The sequence below is a fragment of the Balaenoptera borealis genome (genome assembly GCF_965194805.1).
Source record: "Balaenoptera borealis genome assembly, chromosome: 11".
Classification (NCBI taxonomy): domain Eukaryota; kingdom Metazoa; phylum Chordata; class Mammalia; order Artiodactyla; family Balaenopteridae; genus Balaenoptera; species Balaenoptera borealis.
The window spans coordinates 72,355,884-72,371,175 of record NC_138868.1 but is presented as its reverse complement, the minus strand read 5'-3'; the positions used below and the strand labels follow the sequence as shown (position 1 = coordinate 72,371,175).

General features: G+C 47.1%; 1 protein-coding gene across 4 annotated transcripts in view; it reads left to right on the top strand.

Moving 5' to 3' along the window:
• AMOTL1 (angiomotin like 1) overlaps positions 1-15,292 on the top strand; it is a 108,587-nt gene that overhangs the window by 84,326 nt on the left and 8,969 nt on the right. For all 4 annotated transcript variants that reach the window (XM_082339892.1, XM_082339894.1, XM_082339895.1 and 1 more), the window contains 4 exons: positions 2,918-3,067; positions 8,612-8,802; positions 12,407-12,532; positions 13,612-13,838. In XM_082339892.1, the coding sequence (XP_082196018.1) occupies positions 2,918-3,067; positions 8,612-8,802; positions 12,407-12,532; positions 13,612-13,838 (694 nt within the window). The remainder of the gene's footprint in view (positions 1-2,917; positions 3,068-8,611; positions 8,803-12,406; positions 12,533-13,611; positions 13,839-15,292) is intronic.

Sequence of the window (15,292 nt, the reverse complement as noted above, 5' to 3'; positions counted from 1 at the left end):
CAGGAAACGTTGATGCCGCTCAAGCGTGATGGGTTTAGCGGTTTCTGATGAAATCCAGCCTTTAGATGAAGTTTCAAGAAGTAGACTTTGCCTTTAAGCCTGACTGGGGAAGTAGAATGACCACTCCTGAGGTGCCGGCTAGGGGATCCGGGCTGTAGACACAGCAGCACAGGGGAGCCTCTTGCATCCGCTGTGTGTGGTGAGGCTGAGCCGAGCAGACCCACCGTGGAGAGTAGAAACTCAAAGTCACAGAGCGGCATGACCGAGATATTCTCCACCAGGACCGAGTTGGTGCTTGGCACGCAGGAAACAGCACTGTTATTAATCCAACTGCTGTTGCTGTTGTTGTCGACAATAAAAAGCTGTTCCTTCAGGAAACATCTCCTGGCGCCAGGTGGCTTGGGTGTCTCAGCAAATTTCAACTTCAAGGCTAATGCAGCTAAAGAGGAAGATTGTTAAGTCAGTAGGGTCTTGTCCATTCAACCTGTCCCGTTAAACCCCACAAGTCCTATGTACAGTTTTAATACTAGCATGAGGATCCCAGGCAACAGCCCCAGAGTCTCTTCCTTGTCACCAACAAGCAACTCATTAAATAGGAAAACATCTGCTACAGAAAGTGACCTTAACCCCTGAAGGACAGGAGGTCTGCTTTGAGGAAGGGAGGCCAGAACTCATTCTGAGGGCACTTATCAAGGCTCCATCTCCATGTATGGAGTGAAGGAAAGTGATAATTTTGAAATATTTTAATTTTAATATTTCTGTTAAAGCAAAAGTTGTGAACTCCTTGAAGACAGGTTCTTTATAATCAGCATTATGGGTCTTTTCTCGTCATTATATCTTTATAGGATCTGTGTTTGATTGATTGTATGTAACTTCTCCAAAATGTCTCATGTGTCTGGCTTCCAGTGTCCCTCCTTGTTCTTATTAAAGTTTCCTTTGAAGGATCTTAACTCAGTTTAGATGGCTCACACTGAGCGCTTGCCATAACTTCCCATGATGGTTAAGGGCTTGGACTCTAGAGGCAGACCACGTGAGTCAGATGGGTGGTGTATCAGCTGTGTGACCTTGAGTGAGTCACCAACCTATTCAGTCCTCAGTTTTCTCACTTGTTAAATGGAGGTAATAAAAGAGTTTACCTTCTATTGTTATTGGGCGGATTAAACGAGATACTGCATATAAAGCACAAAGCTTGGCATGGTAGTGCCTCCAAAATGTTGGCTGATTAATTACTGTTACCACTACTCATCGTCATCATTATATACTCCTTGCTAGACTTAAGGCTGATCCAAGGGTGAATGAGAGAGATCGATGCCCCCAAGAATCTTGCAGTTGGTTAGTGATAATATTAACTCATTCATTTAACAAATACTTATTGAGTACCAACTGGATGCCAGGTGCTGTTCCAGGCCTTGGGGACATATTGTGCACTCTGCCCCAAGCAGACAAATCTTGTGGCACTTATATTCTAGGGGCTACACACTCAGAGAATGGTATACAGTCTACGACATGGTAAGTGGTGTATGAATGGTACTCACAAAATAGTTTATCAGATGAGGCTTTTCTAGCACAGGAACCTGCAGTTAGTAGGTCCTCAAACAATCAAAGGCACAGTGAATGAAAGAGTCAGATGAAAACTAATCCCAAGAGTAGGTATAGAAAAGGCTATAAGTTGCTGTCCGTGGCCCCCAGCCAAAGGTCAGAAGCACCTCGTTTTTTATCGCAGTGGTTTTGGCTAGGGCACAGGCATTGCTCCTGGCAGGGTTGCCTGCTAAGTCAGAAACCACCCTTTGCAGCGAGCACTTAAATCGCTAGCATGTTCCAACTTGCCAGTGCAGTCATGGGTTGAACTCAGGATCTGAATCACCTGCAAGGCATCTGCATGTCCAGGTGCAGAGTGACAGGAAATAGCATCCGGTGTCTTCTCACCCAGGACCAGATCAAGGAAAAGCCTCAGTCTGATTTTTGGCACCAGTCAATCCCCAGAAAGTTAGAAATGTGCCTGGGATTTATGAACATGGGCCAAACTCCTAACTGGAAGAAAACAAAGTCTGAGGGTCAGAATTCGAAGTGGTTGATCAGTGAGTCTAAATCCATACCTGATGTGACATTTACATAAATCAATTTTTACCTTAATTTGCCTCTCCTCAGTGATTGTGTGGTTTGCGTGTTCATTAGGCCTTTCCTGTCTCTCCAGGGCTGTCATCCATAAAGGGCTCTGACATCTTTAGGAGGAAATTACTCCACAAGTATCTATAATCAGATATTGTCATACTCATTCACACATACACAAATGGGTACACATGCATAAATACATAGAGACACAATTTTTCTAATAGTAATTGGTAGTTATAGAAAATTTGAAAAATACAGAAGAGAGTAAAGAAGATGAGAAATTATTATTCTGCCATACAGACAAACACAGTTGATGCTTTTATTTCCTTTCAGTCCTTTTTCATACATAGATGATAGATAGACAGATAGATAGATAGGCAGGCATAGTTGTGATAATGTTGTATATAATTTTTGATTCTGGATTTTTCAGTTAACATTATAGAATAAGCATTTCCTTATAACATTTAAAAAATCTTTATTAACCTCATTTCCAATGCCTGCTGATGCTATAATGGCTAAGCAATAACCGTGGATAGAGCTCAGAGCTGTATAAATGACTGAAAGCAGGTGTCCTGTTAGGGTCTTCAGTTCCTAGCATTCCAGCTGTTTTAGGTGTAACTGGTGGCCTTCGTCTAAATTTTTTCTGTCCCAGCACACCTGAGGGATAGGAGTGGCGAAGGTACGTGCACTTGTAGTTTAAATAGCGTCTCGAGGTACTCTGACACACACCCCCCCCATCTCCACCCCAGCTTTGAGGATCACTGTCTAAATTCCGTGTTCCTTTTTACTCTCCTCCTCCGCTCAGCTCCGAGAGAAGCAGGCATACGTGGAGAAAGTTGAGAAGCTGCAGCAGGCCCTGACCCAGCTGCAGTCCGCGTGCGAGAAGCGGGAGCAGATGGAGCGGAGACTGCGCACCTGGCTGGAGAGGGAGCTGGATGCGCTGAGGACCCAGCAGGTGAGGGGCGGGGCGGGGCCTTCGGAGTCTGGCGCATGCGTTCTGTGAACGCCACGGAGCCGAGCACCTGCTGCCTGCCAGGCTCTGCGCTCTGCCCTGAGGATTCAGGGATAAACGAGAGCTTTCTGTCCTCCGTGGTCCAGCACAGCGGCCAGTGGAGGAGCCAGCCAGCCCACTCACTGGAGAGACAAACGTCTTGACAGGGAGAAAGCGGTGACCCCTGGGGGCTGGGTATGGGGGAATGCGAGTGCAGACGACTTCACAGCGGAGGACATTTGAGTTGGACTTGGAAGGATGAGTTTGTTGGCCATTCTGGGGGAAGCGTCGGAGGTAGAGGAGGAGTATGCATGGAGGAGAGAGATGAGAGGCACATGGTGGGTCCAGAACAGCTGGGGGCAGCCAGCTGGGGGAGCATACCAGCTGGAGGCAACGGCCAGTTCGTGGAGGGCTTTTGGTCAGGTTGAGAGACTGGATTTTTTTTTTTTTTCCTGTAGGATCAGGGGAGGAGCCCTCTGGCGGTGTCAGAGGAGGGGCTGGAGGAACAGATGTTGAAGTCAGGGAGGCCCGCCTGAAGGCTGTTAGTGTCATCTAGGGTGTAGTGGGAGTCCCCGGGGGACCTAGAACGGGGGTGAAATTGGGAGGACCTGATCATCAGTGAGTTTTCAGAGGTAAAGGACAGGAAGGACTCAGGACTATCCCTAGAAAATAATATTGGCCATAAGCTCCTTGTCCTTCTGCCTCTCCCTGTTTCTCCTGGTAACAGCTGTTCATGTAGTTCAGCTACAAATAAACTCAGAGTAAAACACCCCAGCCCAGGGTCCTCGTGGGCCTTGGCAAGAGGAGAAGTCCTATAGCTGGGCCGGGCTCCGTTACAAGCAGGTCAAGGGCTCCTGGTGTGTCATCAGCCAGCGTGGTGGGCAAAGCCCCCTATGCAGCTGGTGAAGAGTGTGCCCTAAGTTTGGAACCAGGGAAATGCGAGCCAGGACTCCATGGAATTATCTGGTGGATAGGGCCTAGTGGTTATGGTTGAAACACTTGAAAACACTTGAAAGCATATGCTCTGGCCAGCTCAGCCCTTTCTCATGGCAGCGCACACAGTTCCCTCTGGACGTGTGTACTTGGCTGGAGATGGAGGTGTTAGCGAGATTGCCCGGAAAATCAAGGAGCCCACCCAGGCCCCTACCAACTTGGCTTAGTTAATAGTTCACAGGGAAAAGTGAGTCTGTCTCTGGACTTCTGATCCTTCTAACCTGTGCCGCATTCCCTGGCATTTCAGGGCCACCCTTCAGCCATTTTCTGTTGCTCAGTTATTGAGATCGTAAGTTCTCCAACTGGAGGGCAGACTCTCTGGTGTCTGGTACTGTGCTGGCACCTGGTGGGTACTTATGAGTCTTTGGCTGACAGAATGGGCACATCTCAGTATTTAGAGCAAAAAAGAATGTTCTTTTCCAGTTAATGTGCCACCCACACCCTACAGTTAAATTACTTATCCCTGGATCTTCTATTTTGAGTGCTATGAAAACACTCTTCATTCATTTCAGCTACTATATGCATTCTAAACTATATCTCTCCCATTGATTGCTTTTGGGATTTGTGCCAGTGGTATTGCTGTTATAGGCAGTACTCTAATGAGCTGCCTTTTTACGTCTCCTTGCAAAAAAATGTAAGAGTTTCCCAAGAGGATATACCTGAAAATGGGATTTCTGCATAACGAACGCATATGCTAAACATCACTAGATATTGCCGGATCACTCTGCAAAGTAAATATACCAATTTATCCAAAATGTATAAGAATGTCTTCCTGTACATTATCATCAACGTTTAGTTTTGCAAGATATCTTTTTCTTTAAAAAAAAAAAATGGGGGATGAAAGAAGCCAGACTCAGCTCCATTATCCTTATTGTGTATCAAGAAGAAATGTGAAGGAAGCATTATTTGAAAAATTTCTCTGTTGCCACAGAGGACCATTCCCGTATGCACACTCAGACCCACACACACTCAGGCCCCTTTTGTTTTCCTCAGAGCAGCAAACACAACTTCCCCACTGTTTGTAAAGGATGCTGTCAGATTTCGGCTGCCTGTGGAGGACAGAAGTTTCAGAATCAGGGCTCTCCTGGGGAATGACGTGGCTTGCATTTTGGACTTGTCTTCGGGAGCTGATAGCAGATCCCCAGCTGTGTACGGCTGACATGAGACCAGAGAGGGGGAGACAATCTTTAAACAGAACTTTGCTGCCCAGCATCTCTTTAAAATAATATTACAATTGTTTTTTAATGAGAGTGTTAATCCATCTCCTCTGTTATGAAAGGCACTTGGGGATTTCCCTACTTTTCCCTGCTTTTGCCTACTCATTAAAAAGATGAGTATTATTTTTTATTTTTTCCTTTAATACTTCATTTTCTCATTTTACCAATGGGCATACATTATTCTATAACCAGAAAAGACAAAAATGTTGTTACAAAGAAGTCCACCAAAATACCTTAATAGTTCCACGTGGCTGATACTATAGTTTGGTCCAACTCCTGCCTGGAGTCTGTGGACAAGTGTGGCGATCACAGCTCTGCTGGCCCCCAGCAGGGATGACCAGCGTCCACCCTGGAGCGTGGGGTCACCCGAGAAACTCTGCCTCTCTGATCTGCTTCCTCCTATTTACTCTGAGGAGCTCACACATGTGTCCACCCCGGATGTGGGCAACCCAGCTTGCACTCTGCTCCTTCACTCCGGTGTCACCAAGGCATTTATCTGACCCCATGAGAAGGCATACTGAGGTCACACAAAATAAATAAAGCCCCTTGTCATCTCTCCCCTCAACAAAGCAGTGAGACCACACTGCCTGCCTCTTCCCATAGAGAATCATTCTGAAGGGACCGTTGAGAGAACAGCTTAGAGCACTTTTGAATCAACATCCCACACAAGGGCTCTGCCCTAGACCCATGCCAGGACACAGCTGAGGCTCTCTACCTGGCCCTCTCCACACAGAGCCCCCAAGTGAGCTCCAGTTACTCCTGCAAGTTATTCCTTCTGGAACCTTCCAGAAGGGTGGGTAGGCTGGAGGTGAGCAGAGTGGCATAGAATCGTGAACTGAGTCAGAGCATAGGCTCTGGGGTTAGGCTGCCTTCTCCTCCTACTACAAAAGGAATCTTTCTGAGCCTTCACTTCCTTGTCTCTAAAATGGGGCACATAAATTATATTTACCATATACTTGTAACTACAAATAAGAAAATCTGCACAAAGTACTTACACAGTGCCTGACACTTAGCACTTGGTGAAGGAAGAATAACTATCATTGCTGTTCTTCTCATCATTACCTTCAGAGTCATTTGATGGCACAGGGCATCTTTGGTGCTCAGATCACTCCAACTTTTCCAATCCCATTGAAAAAAAAAGTGATAGGTGTGGCTGGACTGAGAAGGGCGGAGAGGGAAGATAGGTCGGGACACTAGGACCAGCAGGAAAGAGCAGCTCTCAATGAACAGGTTCTGTTATTAGAAGTAATCTCCCTCTACTTTGGGAGGCAAAGTGTGGTACTTAAGCATTACTAGAAGTTGGGGGGAAGTGAAATAGAAATAATGGTAAAAGAGGAAGGGAAATTAACATTTTTAAGAACTCACAATCTTTCCTTTCTGGAAAAGAGCTGAAAGTGATTTTCACATCTTACTTCCACAGTAGTCTTAAGAGGTAGAAGAAAGAAGGGGGGGGAATGTTCTTGAAGGGCAAAACAAGGCCCAGGGCAGCTAAGAGACCAGCCCAAGGTCATGTAGCAAATTAAGGCCTTTCTCCCAGGTGAACACGCTGAGGGCAAAGGTTTTTATCTGTATTGTTCACTGTGGTATCCCCTGCACAGGGTGCATGCTTAGTAAATATTTGGTGACTAGCTGAACGGGCAGCAAAAGCTGGCCTGCCTCACCCTTAATCTGTTTTTCTGGCCAACGTACATACCCATTAGACTGTGCTATCTCTGAACGCTTGAGTGTCTAAATTCTTGCGTTTATTTAAACAGCTCTTAAGGACCTGAGCAGGTCACCAGCCGAGATGTCAACACAAGGGATTTGGATAGAAACTGACAGACATAGATGGCAGCTAAGTGAGGCTGTGGGATCTTTTTCTTGGAAAGTTTCTAAAAACAGGGTAGTTTCTCATCTCAGTGGACTGGTTTGTTTGTCCTCCTGCCCTGAGGCTGGGTGCCTGGCTTGATGGGGTCAGTGACTTCCTATGCAGGCTGATGAGGAAAGGTACATGCTTTCCACTCTATTCTGGCTTAAATGCCGGCCACTGGCAAGCTACCAATGGATCCTAGAATAATTTGTATCTGTAGCTTTCAAGAATCAAATAGAAGCACATGGTTTACAAAAAGCCCGTAGGCCCGTTTGTTCTCTTCTGTCTGGTTGCATTAGGTTCCAGCAGTGCAGCTCATATGCCCAGCTGTTGCTCTGGGTAATTTATGTGGTTCAGGGTGAAAGGTACCTCTCACCTTGCAAACAACTCTGTATTTGAAGTTTGTGATCACTGGGAAACAGGAGGGGAATGCATGTCCCAGGACAGAGAAGAGCTGGGATGAAATCGTTCTCCCCTTGAGTAGCTCAGGCCCGACTGGTCTCCTAACCCTGAGTTCCCGAGATGACCCATCTCCACCACTGGCCAGAAGTCAAACCTCCTCGTCCTCTAAGTCATCTGTTTAGAGGAAATAGTATCCCTGAGTTAGAAGGGAAAAAATCTGAAAAGTGAATATCCTCAGCTCATGAGCTATTCAGATAACACAGCCGCTTTGTGTTGTGTTATCTGAATAACACTTCTCTCTTATGGACACAGATGGAGAGAAAGGGCTGGAAAATGAGCTTGACTTGCCGTAGAGGTTTTTCTGGTAGCACTGTACTGTGGTTAGCCCTTTAAAGTGTATTAAGTGCTTTCATGTTTATTATCCTATCTGATTGCTGGGCTTCCATCTGGGGCAGGTCTTAATTTCTGTTTCCCAGATGAGAGGCTGGGCAAGCATGCCCTTAAGTCATCTCACTCCCACGTCCGGTGCCTTCACATTCTATCTCCCAGCCTCGGGAAGCAAACAGCTGAATCACTTCCTTGAACTCTGGAGAAAGTGCCCTAGACCAGGAGGCCAAACTTCGTTCTGGCTCTTGGTATAAATTAACTGCAAGACATTGGACAAGCCACTTCCTGTCATGCAAAGCTGGATATAGGCAGACAGACTCGGGTTTGAACCCTGACCCTGCTACTGATCAGCTTAGAGACAAGGAATAGTTCATTCAATCTCGCAGCAGCTTAGTTTTTCCATCTGTATAATTGGGATAATACTCTCTGTTTTATACAGCTCTCGGAGAATTAAATGAGATAGAGGAAGTGGGGATAGAGGTTGATGGTGTCAGAATCCACCCCCATTCGGGTCATCAGTGCTGGAGAGGGAGCAAGGGTGTGACTGTGCTGCAGGATCTGGGTGAACCGTACGTGCTCCACGTGGGTAACTCTGCCCACCCAGGGTCTACTTTATAGCCCCGATTCAGCATCAAGATGTTACTTCTTTCGCATCTCCAGAAACACGGAAACGGCCAGCCAGCCAGCCTGCCGGAATACAATGCCCCGGCCCTCATGGAACTCGTAAGGGAGAAGGAAGAGCGGATCCTGGCGCTGGAGGCTGACATGACCAAGTGGGAGCAGAAGTACGTAGAGGAGAGCGCCATCCGGCACTTCGCCATGAATGCTGCAGCCACTGCAGCGGCCGAGAGGTGAGTCCCATGGAACTGTGCTGCTCGGAAAAGCACAGCTGGAAAAACACAGTGTCCAGAGGGGTTCAGGGATGCATCCCAGGGCGGGAGAGCAGTTAAAAATAATTATAAAGTGGCTGTAATGCTAGTTGGAGACCAAGGTGGTATAATGTTTCTGAGGATGATTTTGGCAATATGTACCTCTCCTTTGGTTCCAAAATTCTAGTTCTCGACATTTATCTTAAGGAAATCATTATATTATATAAGTGCCTGAAGTTATATAAGTTTTTATCCCAGTGTGGTTGTAAACATCAATACATTTAAAATAGCCTAGAGCCCAACAAGAGGGATTCATTCAATAATTTAAACTCCATCCACACAGCGGAGTACTATGTGGTCTTTAAGAATGATGCTGGGAAAGTATACTTTATACTCTTTTAAACAGTGGGTATGTTTCATGGACCAGACAAGAATATGCAATCCTCATAACAGCCCTGAGCGTGGGAACTATTATTATCCTCATTTTGTAGGTGAAGAAATGAGGCTTAGAAAGATGCAGTAGTTTATTCCAGATCACACTGGTAGTAAGTGTTGAAATTTGTCTGACTTAAAGCCTGATTCCACTTGGTTTGCAGTAGTTTTCTGCTGCTGTCAGTTATTACCTCTGTTGCTTTATTTCCTTTGTTGCAGGCACACAGCCTTATTTTTTCTTTAAAAATTAGCTCGAAATGCTCGATAATTCACAAAATAATCCTGTTAAGCTCTACCTTTGTCTGAATGAGCAGGTAGTTTCCCTTGACTGCTGGGTCTCGCCTGACTTGCGTGGCTGTGCGTTCTACCAGCCCTGCTTTTCACCCATAAGTTATTCAATATATTGAGCATTGAATTGTCCCTCTGCTGCGGACTATAGGTGTGTGACTGCACCAGCCTTTCTGAGTGTCACTTTATTCAGAAATTACCTAGTTTCTGAAATGGAAATTATAATTCTTGACTGGTTATGAGCAGGAAACCAGAGCGTATTCCCCTGGCTGAGGACACTAGAGCCCCAATAACAATGTAAGTGCGTTACCTTGGAAGCATGACCCAGGGCTTTTACGGGTCATTGTTGTCTCAACTGTTTTGATTTATCAGATTAATGCGTGCTTGGGGTCCTAGGACAAATGGGACTGGAATGTAAAAGAAGTAGGGGAATGAACTGGTCTGAGGCATGAGACTCCTGGGTGGGCACAGGATGGGGGTGGGGGGATGTCGTGAGTAGAACCAGCCAGAGCCCACAGATGGTCAGCCCCACTCACACTGCGCTAGGCCCAGCCTTGGCCGTCATCCTTCGAGCAGGGGAAACACCTCTTGCCCTCAGAGAATAATCCTTTGGGATTTACCCAGCCCTGTTGCTCTCCTCCTCTGCTCTGTTTGAAGTCCTGGATGGACGGATGGATGGATGGATGGATGGATGGATGGATGGATGGATGGATGGGGACCCTTTCCACCATCCCTGCCTTCCCCCATTCTTTGCTTCCACATGTATCTATTGAGCATCTAACAGTTCCATGGGGAACTACCCTCCCCTCTACTGACCACTGCTTCCCACAGTCTTGGGAAAAATCAGTTCAGAGGAGGTCATGTTTTTAGCTCCAATCTTAATGTTCTTTTCAAAGAAGACCTCTATAGTTTAGCATCGCTTTTCTGTTGACAAAAAGGGAGAAAAGGAAACTGAAGAATTTTTGAGAAAAGTCAAAATTCTAAGCTCTTATTGCCTAGATCTAAGTGGCTACATAAAAATTGGCAAAAATGACTATTTCCAGCCATTAGTTTTGTGACTTTTCAGCTACTGCTACATACTTCATGTTTACAGGCAGTGTGATATTTGTATACCAACTGATTTTGCCATCTTGGTGCGTTTTGGCACCACTGATCAGAAGATTGAGAGGCTGGGCCTATTTTGTGTGGGTGGAGAAGCTTTTGAAACTTTTTGAGCATTTCAAAGCAATGTAATATTTTGCTGAGAGTTGTGTGTATTTACCTTTGAAGTCATTTTCATCTAGTTGTACCTGCCGTCCTTGACAGTATAAACATGAATTTTTAAATTTGTCTCCAGCTCTACGTAAATTCTCCAAAAATAAATCAGTTGAAAATGTTTCTGGCCACTAATTCCTATATTGATGATTTTTGTGTACCATGCAGTGAATTTATAATTTTGTCAGTATGTTTAAAGCATTTTGCTGGTTTTCTGTGTTATTTGGCTTTCTGATTGGTTTTCAGTCAGTTTGCACTTAGCCACATTCTCACATGTGCCCTCTTCGTTGGTTTATTTTATCATTCATGTACCTTTGCTGAGGCCTTCTTCATAAAGATACAGGAAACTTGGGAGCGTAGAGTGATGGTTACGGGCATGGACTTTGGAGTCAGAGATATCTGGATTTGAATCCCTTTCCACCTTCACTAACTGGGTGTTCTTGCAAAGTCACCCATTTGTTCATCTGTGAAATGAGGATAGTAATGCCTCCTGCACAAGTTCCTGAGAGAACTAAATGAGATACCACGGGTAGCGTGCTTCACCCAGGCCCAGGCATGAAGGAAACGCTCGTTCATGGATACCTGTTGTTAAAAGAGACAAAAGAAGGGCCCCCTTTTTTGCTTTTTAAGGTGTTCTAGAAAAGGGCTGTAAGATTTTACATATGAATGGGATTGTAACACTGGAATATGAAGTTAAAGGGATGTGAAATATTTGGCTGGATGATTTCTTACTAGTTTAAGATTCACTGATCAGAGACATTATTGGGCCTTTCGGCCTAAGACATACTTGAATCTCTTAGATGGCACAATTATCTTATTTTTACCAGTCGTCATTAATTAGGAGTAATTCAATTGACAAAACCAGTGGCAGGAGGAACAGTTACCTTGAACCAGTGGTTTTCGGTCAGGCATCTGTTCCCGGCTACACTGCTTTGCAGTCTGCCTCTGTCTGTCCCTCCCCTCCACTCTACCCCCTCGACTGGACTTTCCAAGGACAGGGTGTGTGTCTTCTTCATCTTTGTGCCCTGCTGCCCAGCACGGTTGTCACTCCGAACGGAGCTGAATCCTAGGCAGGGGCTCATAAAAGCGGTGAGCTCGGATGCAAACGTGAAGGGGACTTCAGCCGGAGCCTCTCTGTCCAGGAGGGCCAGTCTCCGTTTCAAGGATTTACTGAGTCCCCATTTACTGTAAAATACTTGAAATAGCTGCTATATGGGTGAGAAATAGAAATAAAACTTCAACTCTGATTGAGAAAGGAGAAGTGAGTATGAACGATTACAAGCATAGAAATACTAACCATTATGGTAATATCAGTATCCACCTGTCAGTAGGTTAAACCTGTAGATGTGCAGTAGTGTCCGTATTCAGAGCACGCCACATAGCTTAGAATTCAATGTCATTAGTAGAAGGGGCAGGGAATTTGGATTTGGGGGTTTTATTTTGTTTTCCTTAGATACTGTCTTAGCTCTAGCAATTTAGGGAGAGAATTGGCCAGGATTTAGGAGAGGGCAAGGGGTGAAGGAATCTGTGGAGAGAGATTTTTAGTGTGGCACCCTTGGACCCCTCCCCACGAGGACTGACATCATTCTCTGTGTGCATCCTGTGTTGCCAGGGACACCACGATCATCAACCACTCGAGGAACGGCAGCTATGGCGAGAGCTCGCTGGAGGCCCACATCTGGCAGGAGGAGGAGGAGGTGGTGCAGGCCACCAGGAGATGTCAGGACATGGAGTACACGTAAGGGAAAGCTGTGCGCGGCCACCAGGCTCCACTCTGGGCACTTACCTCAAGACCCCACTGGGGCCCCCAGCCTGATGTTTGCACTCACACTTCAGCCCTTTCCTGTTCTGAACAGCTTCAAGCTTAGGTTCTCCCTCACACCCTGCCCCAGAGAGAAAGGAAAGAGTCCACTCAACAACGGGCCTGGAGCCTGAAGTCTCTGGGGGCTAATTTCATGTCAGATGCAGGTTTTAAGATGCAGGCTAATAACAAGAATTTAGATGTCCATGTGTTTTCTGGGTGTCTGTCTCTATAACATTCTAGACATTACCAGCTAGACAGGGGAAACATCATGTTCCAAAGCCTCAGAGATTTTGAGCCAGGATTTATATATTCCAGCCAGAAATAAAGAACTCATATAGCTAATGCATTCTTCTCATGGACTAAACAAGACGTCCAGCGGGCTTGGTGACATACTGGAGCTAGCCTGCCACCCACCCCCAGCCCTCCCCGCGGAGCCCTGGGAAGCTGAGCTTCTCATTTTGCAGATGTGAAAATAGGACTGAGTGGCTGAGTCGTTGGTAAGCTCAGCAAGTTACTATTTGGGTTGTGAAAAGAACTCACGTGTTTTCTGATTCTCATCTTTGACCTTCAGGGAGGAAAACATCATCTTCTCACAGAAAACCTGTCCGTTTTTCCTTAGAAAATAGGGAAATTGACTCTCCTGAGCAGCCCACCCTGTGTGAGCCTCGAGTTTGTGTGCTTTCCTACTGCTTCTGCACGCCTCCCACTGCCAGGGTCCCAGACACACTTCAGTCCAGGAGGTCCCTGCTGGGTGGCCATGGTCACTCAAACTGTGTGTCCTTGGGGTCCCAGGACATCCCAGAGTCTCCTGAGGGGCCAGAGAAGGTGCACCCTTTTCAGCTACTACAAAAGATCCGTCTTCTACCATTTGGAGATTGTAACTGAGGACTTAACACTGCGCTTAACTCTCTGTCCTTGAATTATAATTAAAGTCCCTGGGCATCCTGAGAGAAATGTTCATGTTATTCTAGCCAAATGGCTTTTGATCATGACTGTTTTGTTTTGTTACACAGTATTAAAAATCTCCATGCCAAAATCATAGAGAAGGATGCCATGATTAAGGTCCTCCAGCAGCGATCCCGTAAAGACGCCGGGAAGACGGACTCCTCCAGCCTGCGGCCCGCTCGCTCTGTCCCGTCCATCGCTGCAGCCACTGGGACTCACTCCCGCCAGACCTCGCTCACCAGCAGCCAGTTAGCCGAGGAGAGGAAGGAGGAGAAGACCTGGAAGGGGAGCATAGGTGAGCCCCGCCCCTCCTCAGGCGAGCCCCGCCCCTCAGGCAAGCCCCGCCCCTCCCCAGGCAAGCCCCGCCCCTCCCCAGGCGAGCCCCGCCCCCTCAGGCAAGTCCCGCCCCTCCTGTGGTGCCGCTCTGAAGAGGAACCACACAAACATTGAGAGGCACCTCATCTGGCCAAAGGAGTTAAGACACCCTTGAGCAAGCAGAAATATTGAGTATTGCCGAGTCTCAGTTTACTCGTATGTAAAGCGGGGAAGGATAATCAATCACACTTTGGTGGTGGAAACAAAGACCACCCCACCAGAGTCGCTGTTAACCACGGGTTGATTCACATCACAATTATCATCATTATTGTTGAAAGTTGAGGTGACCCTTAATGTAAAATGTTCTAATGGGAAAAACCCAGAGACCTCAGGCCTCTGAATTCGGCTCTGCCCCCGACCAGTGGTAAGACCGCTCCACCTCTGCTTCTGTGTCTCGCAGAGCAGGGCGGTGTCTGGAGGTGTCTGCCCTGCTGTACCCCATGGGGTCATGGCAAGGGCAAAATGAGATCATGGAGAGAAAGCGCTTGGGAAGCGGTGCTCTCGAGTGCAAAGTTCTGGTGGCTGTGGTTTTGTTGGATTGTTGTTACACAGGCAGAATGTTGAGGAGAGTTCTGCAAACGTGGTCTCAGCCATGAACACGTTTCCTGGGGTGACGGGGGCTGGCTGGGTCTGGAGAGAAGTGGCAGAGCCGCCCGGCTCGCAGGCAGCGCTCCCTGACACGCATCCTCCGCTCTTGTCCCCGGCACTCCACAACCCCAGGGGCCTGGCCCTTCTTTGATGCATTTCCCCGGCTCAGAGTGCGTTTTGTTTATGTAAGGAGCCAAGAGGCTGTTTTTCTCAGCACAGAACCCCAGAGGAGCATGGCTGCTTCGTGCCAAAGGGGATAAGAGCTTCCAGAACGAACGTGACAGGCTTGGGGTGATCAAAGGCACCCAGCCACAATCTCTTTTTGAAGTTCCCCCAAGGGTTACTTCTGCAGCCCCTACCCTCCAAGGAAATGCACTTCAAAGAGGACGTGTGTGGACAGCAGCTGGGATCTTCAAAGACCCTCCCAAGGACACTTAGCTCCCCAGCCTGGTTAGAGAGCCTTGGAAGCGGTGCTCAGGCAGGCCTGGAAGGGGAGTCTGAATGTGCTCAGCTCCCATAGAAACCTTCCTGGCAGAGGCCAGTCTGTGACATCCAGCCAGGCAGGCATTTCGCTGGGGTCTGTGCCTGTACCCTTAACATTTGATGTGTCTCAACCAGGCCTGGGAGCCAGAGGACCCGGCTGCGGGAAGAGTTGCCATGTTCTCTGCACTGGTGTTCCTCCTCGTTATTGTGATTGGGGTCCACGTGTCACAGAAACAGAGCGGGGGGCTTCCCTGGTGGCGCAGTGGTTGAGAATCTGCCTGCCAATGCAGGGGACACGGGTTC